This window comes from Protopterus annectens, chromosome 9.part0, assembly GCF_019279795.1.
Source record: "Protopterus annectens isolate FY-2018-M chromosome 9.part0, PAN1.0, whole genome shotgun sequence".
Taxonomy (NCBI): domain Eukaryota; kingdom Metazoa; phylum Chordata; order Ceratodontiformes; family Protopteridae; genus Protopterus; species Protopterus annectens.
The window spans coordinates 1,855,199,839-1,855,216,442 of record NC_056743.1 but is presented as its reverse complement, the minus strand read 5'-3'; the positions used below and the strand labels follow the sequence as shown (position 1 = coordinate 1,855,216,442).

Genomic DNA, 16,604 nt, shown 5'->3' with positions numbered 1-16,604 from the left:
TCTACGAAAAAATTGGAATATTTTTCAAGTAGATGACCAACTTGAAAGATTGGGACCTACACCTAATGGAGTATACAGGTGGGGTACTAGCTTGAAAAATGTACTGGAACTACAGCCATCAAGGTGGGTATGTGTACCAGGCATGTACAAATGCAAGGCCTGCACTTATTGCAGGTTTATGCAAATGGGTAGCCGATTTAACATTTTGGACACTAATTTTTTTCTGTAAGGGTAGATTTAATTGTAATTCTACCATGGTTGTATATCTCACTTCATGCCAGTCTTGTCCAAGTTTCTATATTGGCAAGACTGAGCAAAAATTAAGGGAAAGAGTATATGAGCATGTTTACCATATTAGGAAGGTGAAAACGGAAAATGCATTGGCCAGGCATGTGGCCCCAAATCCTGGGCATTCTTTTACATTTAGAGTGATTGACCAAGTTGAATTTGACACCAGGGGTGGCCCATCGGGTTTAAAACTAGAAGAAAAGGAATTGATGTGGCAGCTCAGGACTAGGGCATACATGTTACCAGGGTTGAATGATGTATGTTCCTTGGCATCTGTATTAAAACTGAGGAGTTTGAAACATTGATGGTATTTAGAATTAATCAACTTCTAGCATTTTTATTGTACACGGTTAAGTTCCAATGAAAAACAAATTTTTCAACAATTCTACTTTAATTAATTTCAAATTTGTTTAAATTGAAAGTGGAATTGACTGGGTTAAATAGTGACCTTTTATACACATTTTTACACCTATTTTTTCATATTATTGATATTTTTAGCTAGTTTAAAACTTGAATGTGTTATCTAATAAAAGTTAGGTATTAGGTGTTATCTAATAAAAGTTAGGTATTGTGTTTTACAAGTGCATACACATATTATATAACATAAAAATGGGAATTGTATCATGTGATATGAAAGCATGTGGGGTGTTTTGAACATGTGATTACTATTGAGCCTTTTAAATATGGCTACTACTTGTTTTGCATTGTCTGATGAAGTTGAGTGTATGGAGGCTTGACAAAAGCGTTAACTGGAAGAACAAGAATTTTTAAAAAAGATAACCTGGTTGTCTGCCTAATTTTTTCTCTTCAGTGGTTTGTTTATTTTTTGTTTTTACAAAGGTTGAAAATAAACCTGCTGAACAGCCCTTTGTGCGAACCAAAATGACAAAAATCGTCATTCCGAACGGCACTGAAGTTCGAACTCAGATATTGAAAACACGCTTTAATGCAGGGAGGCAGGCCCCTCTGCATCCCCCATGTGGGGGGCATGCCCCCTACACCCCCTATTTTAATATTCTAATTCCGAGGACACACTACAGTGGGGAAGGGATCCATTTCCTGATCCCCACTATAGTGCACTCCGCACCCACAATGCCGAATCTGTGATGAGCGAATGTCAACGTGCATTCGCTTATTGAACATTTGATGCCTTTGTATTCCACTAACTGTGATCTTTCGACATGTTGCATTTCAACATATCAAAGGTGAACCATATATCTATCAATATCTAGCTATCTATATATTTATATATAGATAGCTAGATATAGATATAATTACATATAGATATATGTGTAGAACACATGAACCTCTTACTGCAAGAAATCTAGACAAAACCTAAAGTAATGGAGGGACAAATGCCCATAAATAGGGATAGATTTTAAATACTGCTCTCATAAACTTAAACATTTACTAGAATAAAAAACATTTGTGTTAGCATGTATTTTCTGAAGATAAGAAGTCTGAAACTCAAAAGTATGTCATTATTAATTACTTCAGTCCTCAGTGATGTGCCAGGAAAATCACAAATTTTATGAGGAACCAACCAAGAATATAAGTCAAAAATCTGGGCACACTGCAAAAATCTGGACAGTTGAGAGGTTTGAAGAGAATGGTGTAGAGAATTCATTTTCTTATGGACCCTTTAGAAATGTTTCATTTTTGTAAAGCACTGTCAGCTTTACTGGTTCTTTGTGGTTGTCTTTTCCTCTTTTTTGCATTTATCATTTTTTCTGGCATGATATTAATTTAGCTTGAAAACTATTTTCTTGTTGAAGTGATTTTCTTTCAAATTTAAGTATTAACTACTGCAAAGAGTCTTTAACTAAAAACAATAAAACATAAAATTGCACTGATGTAGTCCATAACTTTCTCAAACTGGTCTTAAATAGAAATGACTAATTCAACCTCTGGCACAGCATTTTGGTCATGTGACAGTTAGTACAGACCATGATCTATCACTAAATGATAACAATGATGTCGTGGTACGTTTACTTCCTTTTCTGTTGCTCTTTTGCAATATGTAATGACATATCTCTCCTTAAACTTTTTAAAGTTAGTATCTGCTACACTGTCTATTCACTTTGATTTCAGATGAAGCTTAACAAATGCATAGGCTTCAAAATGTTTTATTACTTCTGTGTTTTTAGCCACCTCTTTCTTTTGATGACTTTATGCATTCTCACAGGTGAGAACTGTGTTATGTGTTTTGTTAATTGTGAATTTCTTAAAAATAAACATTTAGTAGTTTAGAATATTGTTGACTCACTCTGTACAAGAAAGGTACTGTTAAAGTCTTTGTCATTTAAGGAATATTGAAGTAAAAACAAAATCTAGATTTTCGTCACTTTTTTTTAGTTGTTATTAATGGAGGAATCATTGAACTTTTAGTGTGTGTGTGTGTGTGTGTGTGTGTGTGTGTGTGTGTGTGTGTGTGTGTGTGTGTGTGTGTGTGTGTGTTTGTGTAGTCTGGATTCCTTGATATGATTATAAAATTCTTGTCACACATTACCAAGGTTAAAGCTGTGAGAAACAAATTTGTGTGCGTAGTTTTCATTTGTTTTCTATTCATTGTATTAATCCACTAAGCATATTTTAACTGGTCTGTAACACATTTTGTTAATTCACATCTGACAGATCTCATTCCTGTAGTCAAGGGTATAGTAGTTGATTATTTCTACCCCCATTTACCTACTGTGTGCTCTGAGTAAGTCAATTAACTGGACAAAATTCCTGGGTCACCCCAGAAAAGAACACTTGCATCCAACAGGATCATACAGTTAAATATTTTGTTTTAATTTTTCTTACTCTAAATAAGCAACTGAACATGTTGTTATTGCCAGCAAACATGTTTTGAACTTACAGTTTGGCTCATGTTGACCGTACCGCAGTTAGCCATATGATGTTTCTTATGATTCTTTGAAGCCTCATTCAAAATGTTTAATAGCCATGTGTCTAACACTGAGTTATCTATATTCTGTGAATTTTTACAATTTATTTTTTCTAGCTACTTATGGGCTGACTATATTCCAGACTTCATCAGTCACTGGCAGTGAAGGAGGCACTGTCATAATGAACTGCAGACTGTCAGAAGAATCTCTTGGACCTGTCCGATGGTACAAGGGGGACAATCAGCAGCAGCTCCTATACTCAGACATCAGAAATAATAAATCAGATCCACGAGTAATGAGAGCTCTACAAGACAATGCAACAAGAAACATCGATTTTTCCATCAAATTTACAAATATTACCCGCGATGATGCTGGGACGTATTACTGTGTGAAGCTTAATTCAGACAAAGCAACTGTAAATGCATCAGGTTCTGGAACCAAACTTTATTTCAGCAGTAAGTATTAAAAAATTATATATGAATATTGCAAGGATGTGAAAATAACTACATACATATGTAAGCAACACTTCTTCAGTAATCTCTAAATATAAAACTCAACCTTATATTATACAAAGTTGCAAATATATATATATATATATATATATATATATATATATATATATATATTATTTATTTATATATATATATATATATTTAGACTAAACAACACTTTAAAATTTAGGATAAAGTTATTATAGATCCAGTAAAGGAAAATACGTCATTAAGTAATATACATTTATATTAAGAAAGACATAGTAGAGTCTACATGCATTTTATCCAGTATCCTATGTGAAAATGAAAATGTATTGCTGTTAGCTACCTTTTTCACAACAAGGTTTTGGAAAACTTTAGATTATTTGCTTTTGAGCAGTGAAGTGCTCCGGATCATGCAGAACACTCCACAGTTAACATTGAAATTCCCCACTGTTCGGCTGTGCCACATTGAACAGTGGCGTCTCCACTACATAAGTTTTGAGTCGTCCATATACTGCAATTACAGCCAATTGGCATCATGGTATATGAACCAATCAAATAACCGCTCATGAGGTAAAAGGAGTCAATGACAAGCTCCACAAGTCATCCAATCACACACTAGCAATAGTTTTCACATGACTGCAGTATGGTAAAATTGGTAAAAGTCTTGAATGGCTGAAAATGTGTTGCTGACTGGTACTGCAAGCAACGGTACAAAAATGGTCCAGAGGATGCACAGCTGCTGCCCCTTTTCCTGTCTGTTCACTTCAGATAGGATCCTGATAGCTCTTCTTCCAGCTCTGACTCCTGTTGGTGAAGGTAAGTAAGCTTTAAATGTGGTTGGAAGTAGTTACTGACAGGTATGCCCTCAAACCATTCAGAACTGTTTTTTTTGTGGAAGCTTTTGTTTTGTTACTTCTTACATGCCTCTCTCCAAAACAACTGGAAATGGGATATTTCATAACTTGAAACATTAGATAAACTTGTTAATGTGTTATTTCAGTGCCATTGTAGCTGCCAGTTGTTACTGTCTTTTAGGTCTAATCCAAGTGCATGCAGCATACCTCTCAATCTCTTAACACAAGAAATGTGAACAAAGGCAAAAATAATGGGGGAACAAAGACCCCCAAAATGGGGACAGATTTTAAATATTGTTCTTATAAACTTAAGAATGTTGCTAGAATAATAGGTTTTACATTGGCATACATTTTCTGAAAGATATAAAGTCTAACGCTGAAATATCCGTCTTTTATTTATTGACTTAATTTCTCCATGATTCACCAGACAACCAGAAATTTTATGAGGAACACACCAAAAATAGGAGGCAAAACTTTGAACAGTTGAGAGGTATGAGGTGCTGTCACCTTTCTATTCATACTAGTAAAGTGTATCTCATTATGAGGAATGTTCCTCGTTTTGAGGCTTAAAAAAGTCCCAAGTTCCTTACAGCTCCACGCTGAGATGATATGTCATACATTCAATGCTTAGAATCACTGAAGAATGAAGTCATTAAAAAATAACAAATAATGGCAAGCATTTTGAGTTTCAGACTTTTTATCCTTCCGAAAATGCATAATAGTGCAAAACTTGTTATTCTAGCAACTTTATAAGTTTATAAGACCAATATTTAAATCCTGTCCCTGTTTGTGCGCCTTTGTCCACCCCATTCTTTATGGCTTTGTCCAGATTTCTTGCACTGAGACGTTGAGAGGTAGGCTAGTCCCTACTTTTAACTCCATTGTTAGCTCTGTCCCTCTTACTCCCTCCTAAGATTGGTGTTTTTTGTAGAAAAGGTGGTAAAGGAGAACTTTATTTCAGAAAATGTTTAATTTACATTCTCTTATTATGTCAGTGTCTCAAGTTAATAGTAATGTAATTATCTCTGTTCCTGATTATTTCTGGATTTGTCCCTGATTTGTTGAACTGTGAGACTGTTTAGTTCAGGCAGCAGTAGGGCTTCTAAAAGTCAGTGCTTGGCATTTATGTATTGAATAATCTCTGCTGTGAACGCTGAAATGTTAGCTCTGTCTCTTTAACTCTCTCCTAAAACTTGAGAAGAAAAGGTGGTGGATTATAACCTTCTTGTTTCAGAAAATGCTTATTAATTTGCATTCTCTTACTCCATCAATGTTTCAATTTAATAGTAATAAGCATCTTTATCGCTGATTAGTTGAGAGTTAATAATGCATTTTATACTGCAGCATCGTGGGTAGAATACTGTTGTAGCTGTTTTTTGTTAATTCAGCTACTCTTATTTTTTTTAAAAATATTTGTGTATTGAATAGTCCCTGCTTTTGATTCCAAAAGGTTAACTCTGTTCCTTTTACTTCCTCCTACAACTGGGGATTTTTCAGAGAAAATGTGGTGAATTACACTGTTGTTTCAGAAAATGTTTATTAATTTAACTTCTTATTCTGTCAATTTCTTGGGTTAATAGTAATATTCTAAGTGTCTCTGATTGTCCCTGTTACTAAGACTTTAAATGAATTAGTCTTGTCACAACCACTAATTTAATGACCATGAAATACAGGTTGCTGTAAGATGTGTTTGGTAACTAGAATGCAGTTAGTAATGCCTCATGGTGAGATGCTGCTAAGAAAGCCATAGCAAAGTACAGTAAGTGTGCATATGAAGCGTCTAAAGTATGATCGGATGCTGTTCATTTAGTGTATACATGGAATCGGTTGTGTGATATGTAACAGAACTGTTTAGAAAATGTAGGAAATGTAGCAAGTGGTATTCATGAGCATGTGATTTTACTTTTGATTCTGTTACAAAAGTGCTGTTTCATATTTGCTTATGATTTGGTTATAGTTTTGTTGTTGTCTTTCGGCTTTTACCAGTTAGGGGTCACCACAGCGGAACTCCGGTCCGCTAATGATTGGCAGTAGATTTTGACGAACGCCGAGGTGCCAGCTCGACATTCAACCTTCAACGAAGGCACACCCATTTACACATGTCTTTCAAACGCCCACCCAACTGCAGGGAGGACATGCAGACTCAATACGTTTTGGATTTGACTTACAAGTATGTCTTATTTTAAAAATGTTTAACCAGGCTCCATGGCAATTAGCTTATTTTCGAGCAGTGCAAAAGGAAGGTGATCCACATTTTGACTGTTTGTCACACATTGCTAGGGTTTGTGTTCCACATTATGATTTACTTTTTATAACCACAATTATAGATAAGGCACTGCTTTTCATTTTGCTAAGAAAAGTCTGGTGTCTATTAAAACTCTGCATAAGTTTTTGAAAATTGCTACCATCTCACCTAACTTCATATTTTATGCATAACCAATATCATTACTGAAATGTACTTTTATAGATATTGAGCTGTTCTGTTTTCAAGATGAACTGTGTGACCAGTAAAATACTTTGTGTGGTTTAAGTATTCCATGTGTCCTGGCTGAATGAATAGTTTTAATATGATTGCCAAGACTGTTGAATGTTGGGAAGGTATTCTATTGCTAAGTATTGTAATCAATTCTAAGATCATGCTAGCACATTTTGAAATTACAGAAGAAATTATATGAAATGACCTATATAGGAAGAACAATTTATATGTTAAAAACATGAATATACTAGCAAGATCTGAACTATTCAAGTAAATACGTATTAGAGACATATCCATGTTAGTGCAGAGATGTGTTTTGTTAAGAAATACTATCAAATCCCCTGAGATTTAGAATAAAATACCAAAGAGAACTTAAAATGCAGCAGACAAACATGCCAAATTATGTGGCAGATATTTTTTGTTTGGATTCTGGTCTTTGATTACATTTTCAGTCTGGCTTTCTGAGCATGTCCCAGCTTTGGCTGCTGGGGTTGGGGTAGGGGTGGTTACAGGAAGTTTCAATGGTCTTTGTCAAATTCCATCTCAAATTGCAGTTGTACTCACTACAGCTGTCACTTAGTCATTCATTAGTCTCACTTGGGCTTTTTATCCTCAGGGAAAAGTAACCTTTCAGGAACTTTATGACCTCAGTTGTTACTACCTTGTGGGAAAGCATATGAGCAGTGCAAAGCTAAACATTAATAAACAGAGTTTTCTGTTATTTCAAATTTTATTTTGTGCAGATTTCTGAATGCTAGCTAAGAGCTATGATGTTATGCATGACAGCCATTTGCTCTGTAGAAAGCATCAGAATGATGGAAGCTTTGAAAAAAAAAAAAAAAAAAAAAAAAGCATATGCGTGACACAAGCAATAGATTCATTTTAAACAATGATGTCTAAAACTTATTGTCACAATGGGGGCTGTTCACTACATCAACCTGCGATAGTTATGCATACTAATTCTGAAATTGCTTTACTACAGACTAAGGGGAATACGTCAATAGACTGATAAGATTTAGTATGCATTTACTAAACTGCACTGTTTTGACTATACTGCTTGCAGTTGTACTATGCAGAATAAATAAAGGAAATAAACAGCTCCACAATTAAGATAAGCTTTTTGATGAGTTCATGAAAAGTAATCACTGAGAGCCTTGCCTAACCTCCCCAATACAAGCACACACAAAAATGTAATAACTTTATTGTTTTCTAGTGATCGGGGACTGAAAGCTTTGACAGGAGCTGAATATTGTTAATTGTGTTCACCAGAGGGAATGAAAACAAGGCTGCATAAAGTAAACTGAAACCAGGAGTAGGTTGATGATGACGTGGTAAGGGGGAAGTGACAAGTGGGAGGTATAAGGACAAGTTTCTTTCGGTCAGAAGTTTGGACTCTGTGACTGTCCCTTTAAAATCCAATACAGAAACAAGTTTAGCCACAATGAGGACAAACTAATTATTAGCTAACTGGTATGTTACTAAAATGTGTGTAAAAGTACTGACATTTTTTTCTCTGCTGTAAATAACTTAGTTTTTATGCACACGAATACATATGGATGTATGCTTATTATATATATATATATATATATATATATATATATATATATATATATGTGTGTGTGTGTGTGTGTGTGTGTGTGTGGGTATACAGTGTTCTAATCAAAAATGTTTATGGTTAGATAGCTCTGTGTTTTTTCTTGCATCTATCTAGTTAGCTCTTTTTACTTATCTACTCATGCATATGATTTTAGTTCTTGTCACAGAGCTGATGAAGGCTTTATTGCATTAGTTAGCCAAAAGAGATTTTAGTTAAAAGTCACTCTTTTTATATGTATGTTATGCTTTTCTTAATGCCTGATTTTGGAATGAAGGTTGCAAATAGGTAGTGTTTTCCTTAACTAGGATTTAGTTTGATCTAATCAGTAGTAGTGTGTGGGGGTGAGTACTTTCTGTTCTTAAATGCACTTTTACTGTCCGGTTTATGTTGTTTGCCTGGAATAGGTTAGTTTAAAATTAAGCAATACATCTATTTTCCACACCTACTTCTAATTAAGTCTATAAAAACTGATATGTTTAATATTGTAAAAGTAGGTCTGATTTTTTGTTTTTGTTTTACTGAGGATCGATTGTCTGTGACAAATAAAGGCTTGTTGCTTTGGAATACTATGTGATTTTTGGAAATTATCATGTCTGAGCTCATCAACAAAGTTTTAAGACTACTAGTTTTTCCTTTTTTTATTTTTAATACATAGCATTCTACTTCAGCACCTTTCAAAAGTCACCCAGGTCAATGGACAGTGTAGAACAGAGAAAGTTCAAGATACATTTTAATTACAAAACTGAATCACACAAAACCCTGTGTTAAATCATCATTTTTGATGTGAAAGGAATGAAAAAAGAGAGAGGTGCTTAAATAACCAGTCGTGTAATGGTATTGTCTAAAGTTTAAAAACATATGATATGAACACTGTAGGCTAATTTGTTTTGTGTCTGCATTCTCCTAGTGTGCATGTATAAGCTAATTGTAGATCACACTACAAAAAAAAAAAAAAACAGCAATGTTGGATCCACAGAAAATGGACAAAGTTCTGACGGACCCTGAGGACCCTAGACCAACTGGTAATGTTGGTAATGGAGGAGATAATGAAGAAGGGGAATGAAAACAGGCAATGGCACTTCACCTATCCTGGGAGAAGGGATGACGTTCAGGTCCCTGCAAAGCTCACACTACCTACAGAGAGAGAGGTGCATGTCATGCAAAGTATGGAACAGGGATATGCACTTTGCTCTGCCAAGTCACATCCATTTGGTAGATTTTACGCAGTACGTGTAAAAAAATGCATGTTTAATGAGAGAAGGAAAAGCACTCACTACACGGACATTAAAACTAGAAAAATGGAAAATCATTTCATAGTTGCCTAGATGATACCTGCACCATGACTGCCTGTCATCCTGGAGATAAGGAACAAATGTGGACCTGGTGGTGCAAGGTAAGTGGTCAGCTGACATTAGGAAAAGGACTATGTTAAAAGCAGAATGAGTAGAAGTGCCCAGATAATAATTATTATTATTATTATTGCTGTTCTTGTTTCAATTTGGATCTAAAGTGTGTTAGATATTTTATCCATGGCAGTGTGGCATCCCTCAATAGCCTCCTTGGTTATTATTATTACTGTTTTGTTGTTGTTGTTGTTGTTTCAACATGCTTCCAAAGTGTGTTAGGTATTTCATCCATGGCAGTGCAGCATCCTTCATTAGCCTCCTTGGTTATTATTATTACTGTTTTGTTGTTGTTGTTGTTTCAACATGCTTCCAAAGTGTGTTAGATATTTCATCCATGGCAGTGTGGCATCCCTCATTAGCCTCCTTGGTTATTATTATTACTGTTTTGTTGCTGTTGTTGTTTCAACATGCTTCCAAAGTGTGTTAGATATTTCATCCATGTCAGTGCAGCATCCCTCATTAACGTCCTTGGTTATTATTATTACTGTTTTGTTGCTGTTGTTGTTTCAACATGCTTCCAAAGTGTGTTAGATATTTCATCCATGGCAGTGTGGCATCCCTCATTAGCCTCCTTGGTTATTATTATTACTGTTTTGTTGTTGTTGTTGTTTCAACATGCTTCCAAAGTGTGTTAGATATTTCATCCATGGCAGTGCGGCTTCCCTCATTAGCTTCCTTGGTTATTATTATTACTGTTTTGTTGTTGTTGTTTCAACATGCTTCCAAAGTCTGTTAGGTATTTCATCCATGGCAGTGCAGCATCCCTCATTAGCCTCCTTGGTTATTATTTTTACTGTTTTGTTGTTGTTGTTTCAACAGGCTTCCAAAGTATGTTAGATATTTCATCCATGGCAGTGCAGCATCCTTCAATACCCTCCTTGTTTATTATTATTACTGATTTGTTGTTGTTGTCTCAACATGCTTCCAAAGTATATTAGATATTTTATCCGTGGCAGTGCGGCATCCCATAATATCATCCTCTGTTATTATTATTACTGTTTTGTTGTTGTTGTTGTCTCAACATGCTTCCAAAGTGTGTTAGATATTTCAAGTAAAAAAGCAGCAAAAGTCATATAACAAAGTCCATAAATGTCGTATTATGGCAGGAACTCCAAGGCTTAAAAACACTTGTAGAAACTCCACTTTATTCACCAAATAACAGAAATTAAAACAGATTGGCAACAGGTTTAAGCGCTTTCATCTCTAAGTGAGACTTCATCAGAAACAGTGCTTTAAAACCAAAGACTCATTTAAATAACCACTCTAATTAAACAATTAATGATGTCACCATGACATTGTTGTAAAAATACTTTTCTTAAAGATATACACATTTGATCCTGGTTCCACAATGAATTACACAATGTTTAAAATTTAAAATTGGAATATATTAACTAGTGATATTGGACTAAAAGATATAGTAGGTGAATGTCCCATGTTTAATTATAGAAGAAATAAGAATTTAAAAGAATTATTATGCAAGGAGGTACATTTGGATAAAGGGTTGAAGCCAAACCTGAGTGCAGGCACTCATCCCTGCGGTAATTGCAAAGCATGTATGTATATTAGGGGGGACGTAGATTTTAAACATCCTGATATAAGTAAAACTTTTTATTTTAAGAGGAGGGCAACATGTAGGACACAACATCTGGTCTATATGGCTAATTGTGAAAAAATGTGCATGTTTTTATATTGGCATGACCAATAACATGTTAAAAGTTAGGATTCTGCAACATCTTAGCAATATTAGAAACTGTGACTTGAGTAATGCACTTTATAGGCATATAAGTATGAATCCTACACATAGTTTTAAATTTAGATGTATAGTCAACATTAGGGTTAATGATAGGGGGGGTGACATCAAACACAGAACAGCTTTAGCTGAATCCAAATGGATTGTTGCTCTAAGAGCACATAGACCCCCAGGCCTTAATGATGTGTTACCCATTAAACCTGCTCTACAGAATAGGCGGGTATTTGTAAGCAAGTGATTGGATGGTTTGTATTTTAAATATGGCTGTTTTATTGTGTTAAAAATTATGTCTGACGAAGGGTTATCCTGAAAGCGCTTACTTTTATTTAATAAATGGTGATTTTATTGGTTTCATCTTGGCAGTGTCCTGCTACTTCTTGTCTTTTGGATTTATCTGTTTTAGTACCTTGGGACTTCAGCATAACGTTTCATCTTTGTTTGTGTATTGACTTGATTTTGTTGATAACGTTATGCCTGCTGAGAATACTGAAAATAACAATTCTGCTACTGAATTTTCAGCCATGACTCCGGGTGAGATTCTTTATGGCAACCTTGAAAAAACGTCTACCATACAAGGCAATCCGCTCCTTGATTTGGGCTTTGTTGTTCAGAAGGAAGGATTACCAGGTAAAGTTACCCCTGTAGCGGTTGACAGAGCATTTGAAGATTTGTTAAGAAACTGGAACTTTAAGGCAGGAAAAATGCAGTGCTTGCAATGGCAAGCTTTTCACTTGGAAGCCTGCATTAGTTACGGCATAGTTCCCAGGGGAATGAGGATTCTGTGTATGCCAGCTCAGGGAGATAGATACCCTGAGCTTTTGGCTAAATGGCAAGCGCTTAATTTAAGCACCAGTATAGAATATATGAGGTTGCTTATACAGTTCTTTGCACCGGAGCTTGATGCCCTGAAGCAAGAGGTATCTTCATTGTATTCCAGGCTTGTATCTGACTTTCCTGAAAATAAGAATAAAGAGAGACTTTCTACAGTTAAACTGTCCCTGGCAAAAGAAGCTGACAAGCTTCGAGAGACTAAACTAAGTAAAATAAAAAGGGACTACTCTGACTTTGTTAATGGCAACATCTTCATTTGGCCGAGGTTTAGAGAGCGTGTAGTGGAGCCGATGAAATGTCATCCGAGGTCGTCAGTGACACGCGATGAGGCGACGCGTATGGAAGAAGTGGTAGGGAGACCAACGATACAGCATGCACGACAACAGAGTAATATGGAGGTTCCAATTTCAGCTCGTTTTTCTGGTAATAAGGCAGAAGCAGAGAAAAGCTTAACATTGTGTGCACAAGGGGAACGAGAGAAGTTGCACACGCAGGAGCTAAACGGCACGCATCATAGTTCCTCTGTTTTTGAGAATTCAACGGCTGATAGTAGGGCTCGACGAGATTCCCTACATGAAGGGGAAACATCAGATGTCGTAAATCAGCACATAAATGAGGCATATGTCCCACGTTTGGAAGGTGATATATCTACACTATCGAATGCTTTGGGAAATGATAACACAGTTGTAGTGTCTGAGACAACAGGGACAGCTATTGAACATAATAAGGAGCCGGGGGCTCACTCGAAAACCAACCAAGGAGCGTTACATTTTTTGGGAAGCCTTCCAGCACCTGTGAGAAAGAAGGGTGCCTGGAAAAGATCCTCGAGCGAGGACAGAAATGTGGACAAACGCAGAAGAACTTTACAGTGACTGATGGTGTTTCTAATGGTATTGTATATAATTTATCAAAAGTCTTGTTGAGTCCAGATGAACTTCAAGTACTTAACAAAGGGTTAAAATTTGTACCGAGTAGAATGTGTGTATATAGTGATGTTATTTTTGATTTAATGTTGTTCTGTCGAAGTGTTGTATTAAGATTAATGTATGACAGTCAAATAGGAGATCGAATAGAACCAAAAAAACCTAGCAGTTTTGTGCCTAATTTGACACCCTCGCTTAATTTGTTTATGAATGGGTGTGAGAAGGATTTGTTTAAGTATTTTGAGGGAAGGAATAATAGTGTATATTATAATTTAACCTTGGCGCAAAAACGGGCACTCCATGGGTTGATGGATAACAAAGAAATAACTATAAAAATGGCGGACAAGGGAGGTGCAATTGTAGTGTTGGATACGAAATGGTATGACAAAAAATTAAGGGATACATTGGCTATGGATGGAGCTTATGAACAGGTAAACCCATTACAAGTTAAAATGATAATAGACAATGTACATAGTGAGTTAACAGTTTTGTTAGAGGGAATGAGAATAACCAAGGAAACTTATGAATTTTTGAGAATAGATAAACCAGTCACACCCGTATTCAAGGCCCTACCTAAGATCCATAAATCATTTAGTGACCCACCACTCAGGCCTATTGTTTCGGGAAGAGGGTGGGTCACAGAAAATGTTTCGATTTGGTTAGAATTTGTTCTGAAACCCTATTTAGAGAAAATTAATAATATACTGAAGGATACAGGGCATTTTTTGGGACAGTTAGCAAAGGTGGTTAAGTTAGAAGGAAAGAAATTATTAATGGCTACATTGGATGTCAACAGTCTCTTTACTGTTATTGATCATGATTATGGTATTACAGCAGTAGGTGAGGTCATCAGCAATTTAGGAGCTACAGAACATATGCGACTCACTATGGAAAGCCTGCTTTCTTTGGTTTTGTTTAATAATGTCTTCATGGGACCTGGGTCCCTATACAGACAAGCACGGGGGGTGGCCATGGGCACCCCCTGTGCTAATACTTATGCAAACCTAGTGTTATCTAAATGGGAGACTAAAGAGATTTTGAACAATCAGCCATGGCTTAAACACATAGTTCTATATGTTAGATTTGTAGATGATGTTTTTATTTTATGGGATGGGGATTTGCCCACCTTTGAAAGCTTCTTAGCCTTTCTACATACGACAACAACTTTTTTGAGTTTTAGTGCTAAAACTTCATTTAATCAGATAGACTTTCTAGATGTCTGTGTGGAACAGACTGACTTGGGATTTACATCGAGACTCTACAGAAAAGAATGTTGGCAAAATACACTGCTATCTTTTGACAGCATGCATCCGAGGCACATTTTTCCAAACATCATAAAAAGTCAGGTGGGCAGGATTTCTAGGGTATGTTCTGAGGATGCATGCTGTGATGAGGAATTGTCAAAGTTAGATCAGCACCTTATTGATAGAGGCTATGGGAGATCTTTAATTGATAATGTCATGAGTAACAACAAACAACATAGGAAAACAAGGTACAAACCATGGATGAATGGTACATATAGGGATAGACAGGACAATATTGTGTCTAATAGAAATAAAGATGAAAAACCCAAACTATTATTTACCTATGGTAGTAATATTAAGGACATTTGCCAAATAGTGCAGAATAATTGGAATATACTAACAAGTGATATTGGACTAAAAGATATAGTAGGTGAATGTCCCATGTTTAATTATAGAAGAAATAAGAATTTAAAAGAATTATTATGCAAGGAGGTACATTTGGATAAAGGGTTGAAGCCAAACCTGAGTGCAGGCACTCATCCCTGCGGTAATTGCAAAGCATGTATGTATATTAGGGGGGACGTAGATTTTAAACATCCTGATATAAGTAAAACTTTTTATTTTAAGGGGAGGGCAACATGTAGGACACAACATCTGGTCTATATGGCTAATTGTGAAAAATGTGCATGTTTTTATATTGGTATGACTAATAATATGTTAAAAGTTAGGATTTTGCAACATCTGAGTAATATTAGAAACTGTGATTTGAGTAATGCACTTTATAGGCATATAAGTATGAATCCTACACATAGTTTTAAATTTAGATGTATAGTCAACATTAGGGTTAATGATAGGGGGGGGTGACATCAAACACAGAACAGCTTTAGCTGAATCCAAATAGATTGTTGATCTAAGAGCACATAGACCCCCAGGCCTTAATGATGTGTTACCCATTAAACCTGCTCTACAGAATAGGCGGGTATTTGTAAGCAAGTGATTGGATGGTTTGTATTTTAAATATGGCTGTTTTATTGTGTTAAAAATTATGTCTGACGAAGGGTTATCCCGAAAGCGCTTACTTTTATTTAATAAATGGTGATTTTATTGGTTTCATCTTGGCAGTGTCCTGCTACTTGTCTTTTGGATTTATCTGTTTTAGTACCTTGGGACTTCAGCATAACGTTTCATCTTTGTTTGTGTATTGACTTGCTTCCAAAATGTGTTAGATATTTCATCCATGGCAGTGGGCATCCGTCATTTGCCTCCTTGGTTATTATTATTATTACTGTTTTTTGTTATTTTTGTTTCAACATGCTTCCAAAGTGTGTTAGATATTTCATCCGTGGCAGTGCAGCATCCCCCATTAGCGTCCTTGGTTATTATTATTACTGTTTTGTTGTTGTTGTTTCAATATGCTTCCAAAGTGTGTTAGATATTTCATCCATGGCAGTGCGGCATCCCTCAATACCCTCATTGGTTATTATTATTACTGTTTTGTTGTTGTTGTTGTTGTTTTTCAACATGCTTCCAAAGTGTTTTAGGTATTTCATCAATGGCAGTGTGGCATCCCTCAATAGCCTCCTTGTTTTTTTTTTACTGTTTTGTGGTTGTTGTTATTGTTGTTGTTGTTTCAACCTGCTTCCAAAGTGTGTTAGGTATTTCATCCATGGCAGTGCAGCATCCCTCATTAGCCTCCTTGGTTATTATTATTACTGTTTTGTTGTTGTTGTTGTTGTTGTTGTTGTTGTTTCAACATGCTTCCAAAGTGTGTTAGATATTTCATCCATTGCAGTGCGGCATCCCTCAGTAGCCTCCTTGGTCATTATTATAACTGTTTTGTTGTTGTTGTTGTTGTTGTTGTTAGCGCATCC

At 35.8% G+C, this 16,604-nt stretch overlaps 1 protein-coding gene across 3 annotated transcripts in view; it reads left to right on the top strand.

The window, feature by feature from the left end:
• Positions 1–16,604, top strand: part of LOC122812296 (tyrosine-protein phosphatase non-receptor type substrate 1-like) — a 247,219-nt gene that overhangs the window by 76,276 nt on the left and 154,339 nt on the right. For 2 of the 3 annotated variants that reach the window (XM_044084703.1, XM_044084704.1), the window contains one exon: positions 3,293–3,631. In XM_044084703.1, coding sequence (XP_043940638.1) covers positions 3,293–3,631 — 339 coding nt within the window. Of the gene's footprint in view, positions 1–2,339; positions 2,474–3,292; positions 3,632–16,604 lie in introns of those variants that run through there. The other variant, XM_044084705.1, reaches the window with a different exon arrangement.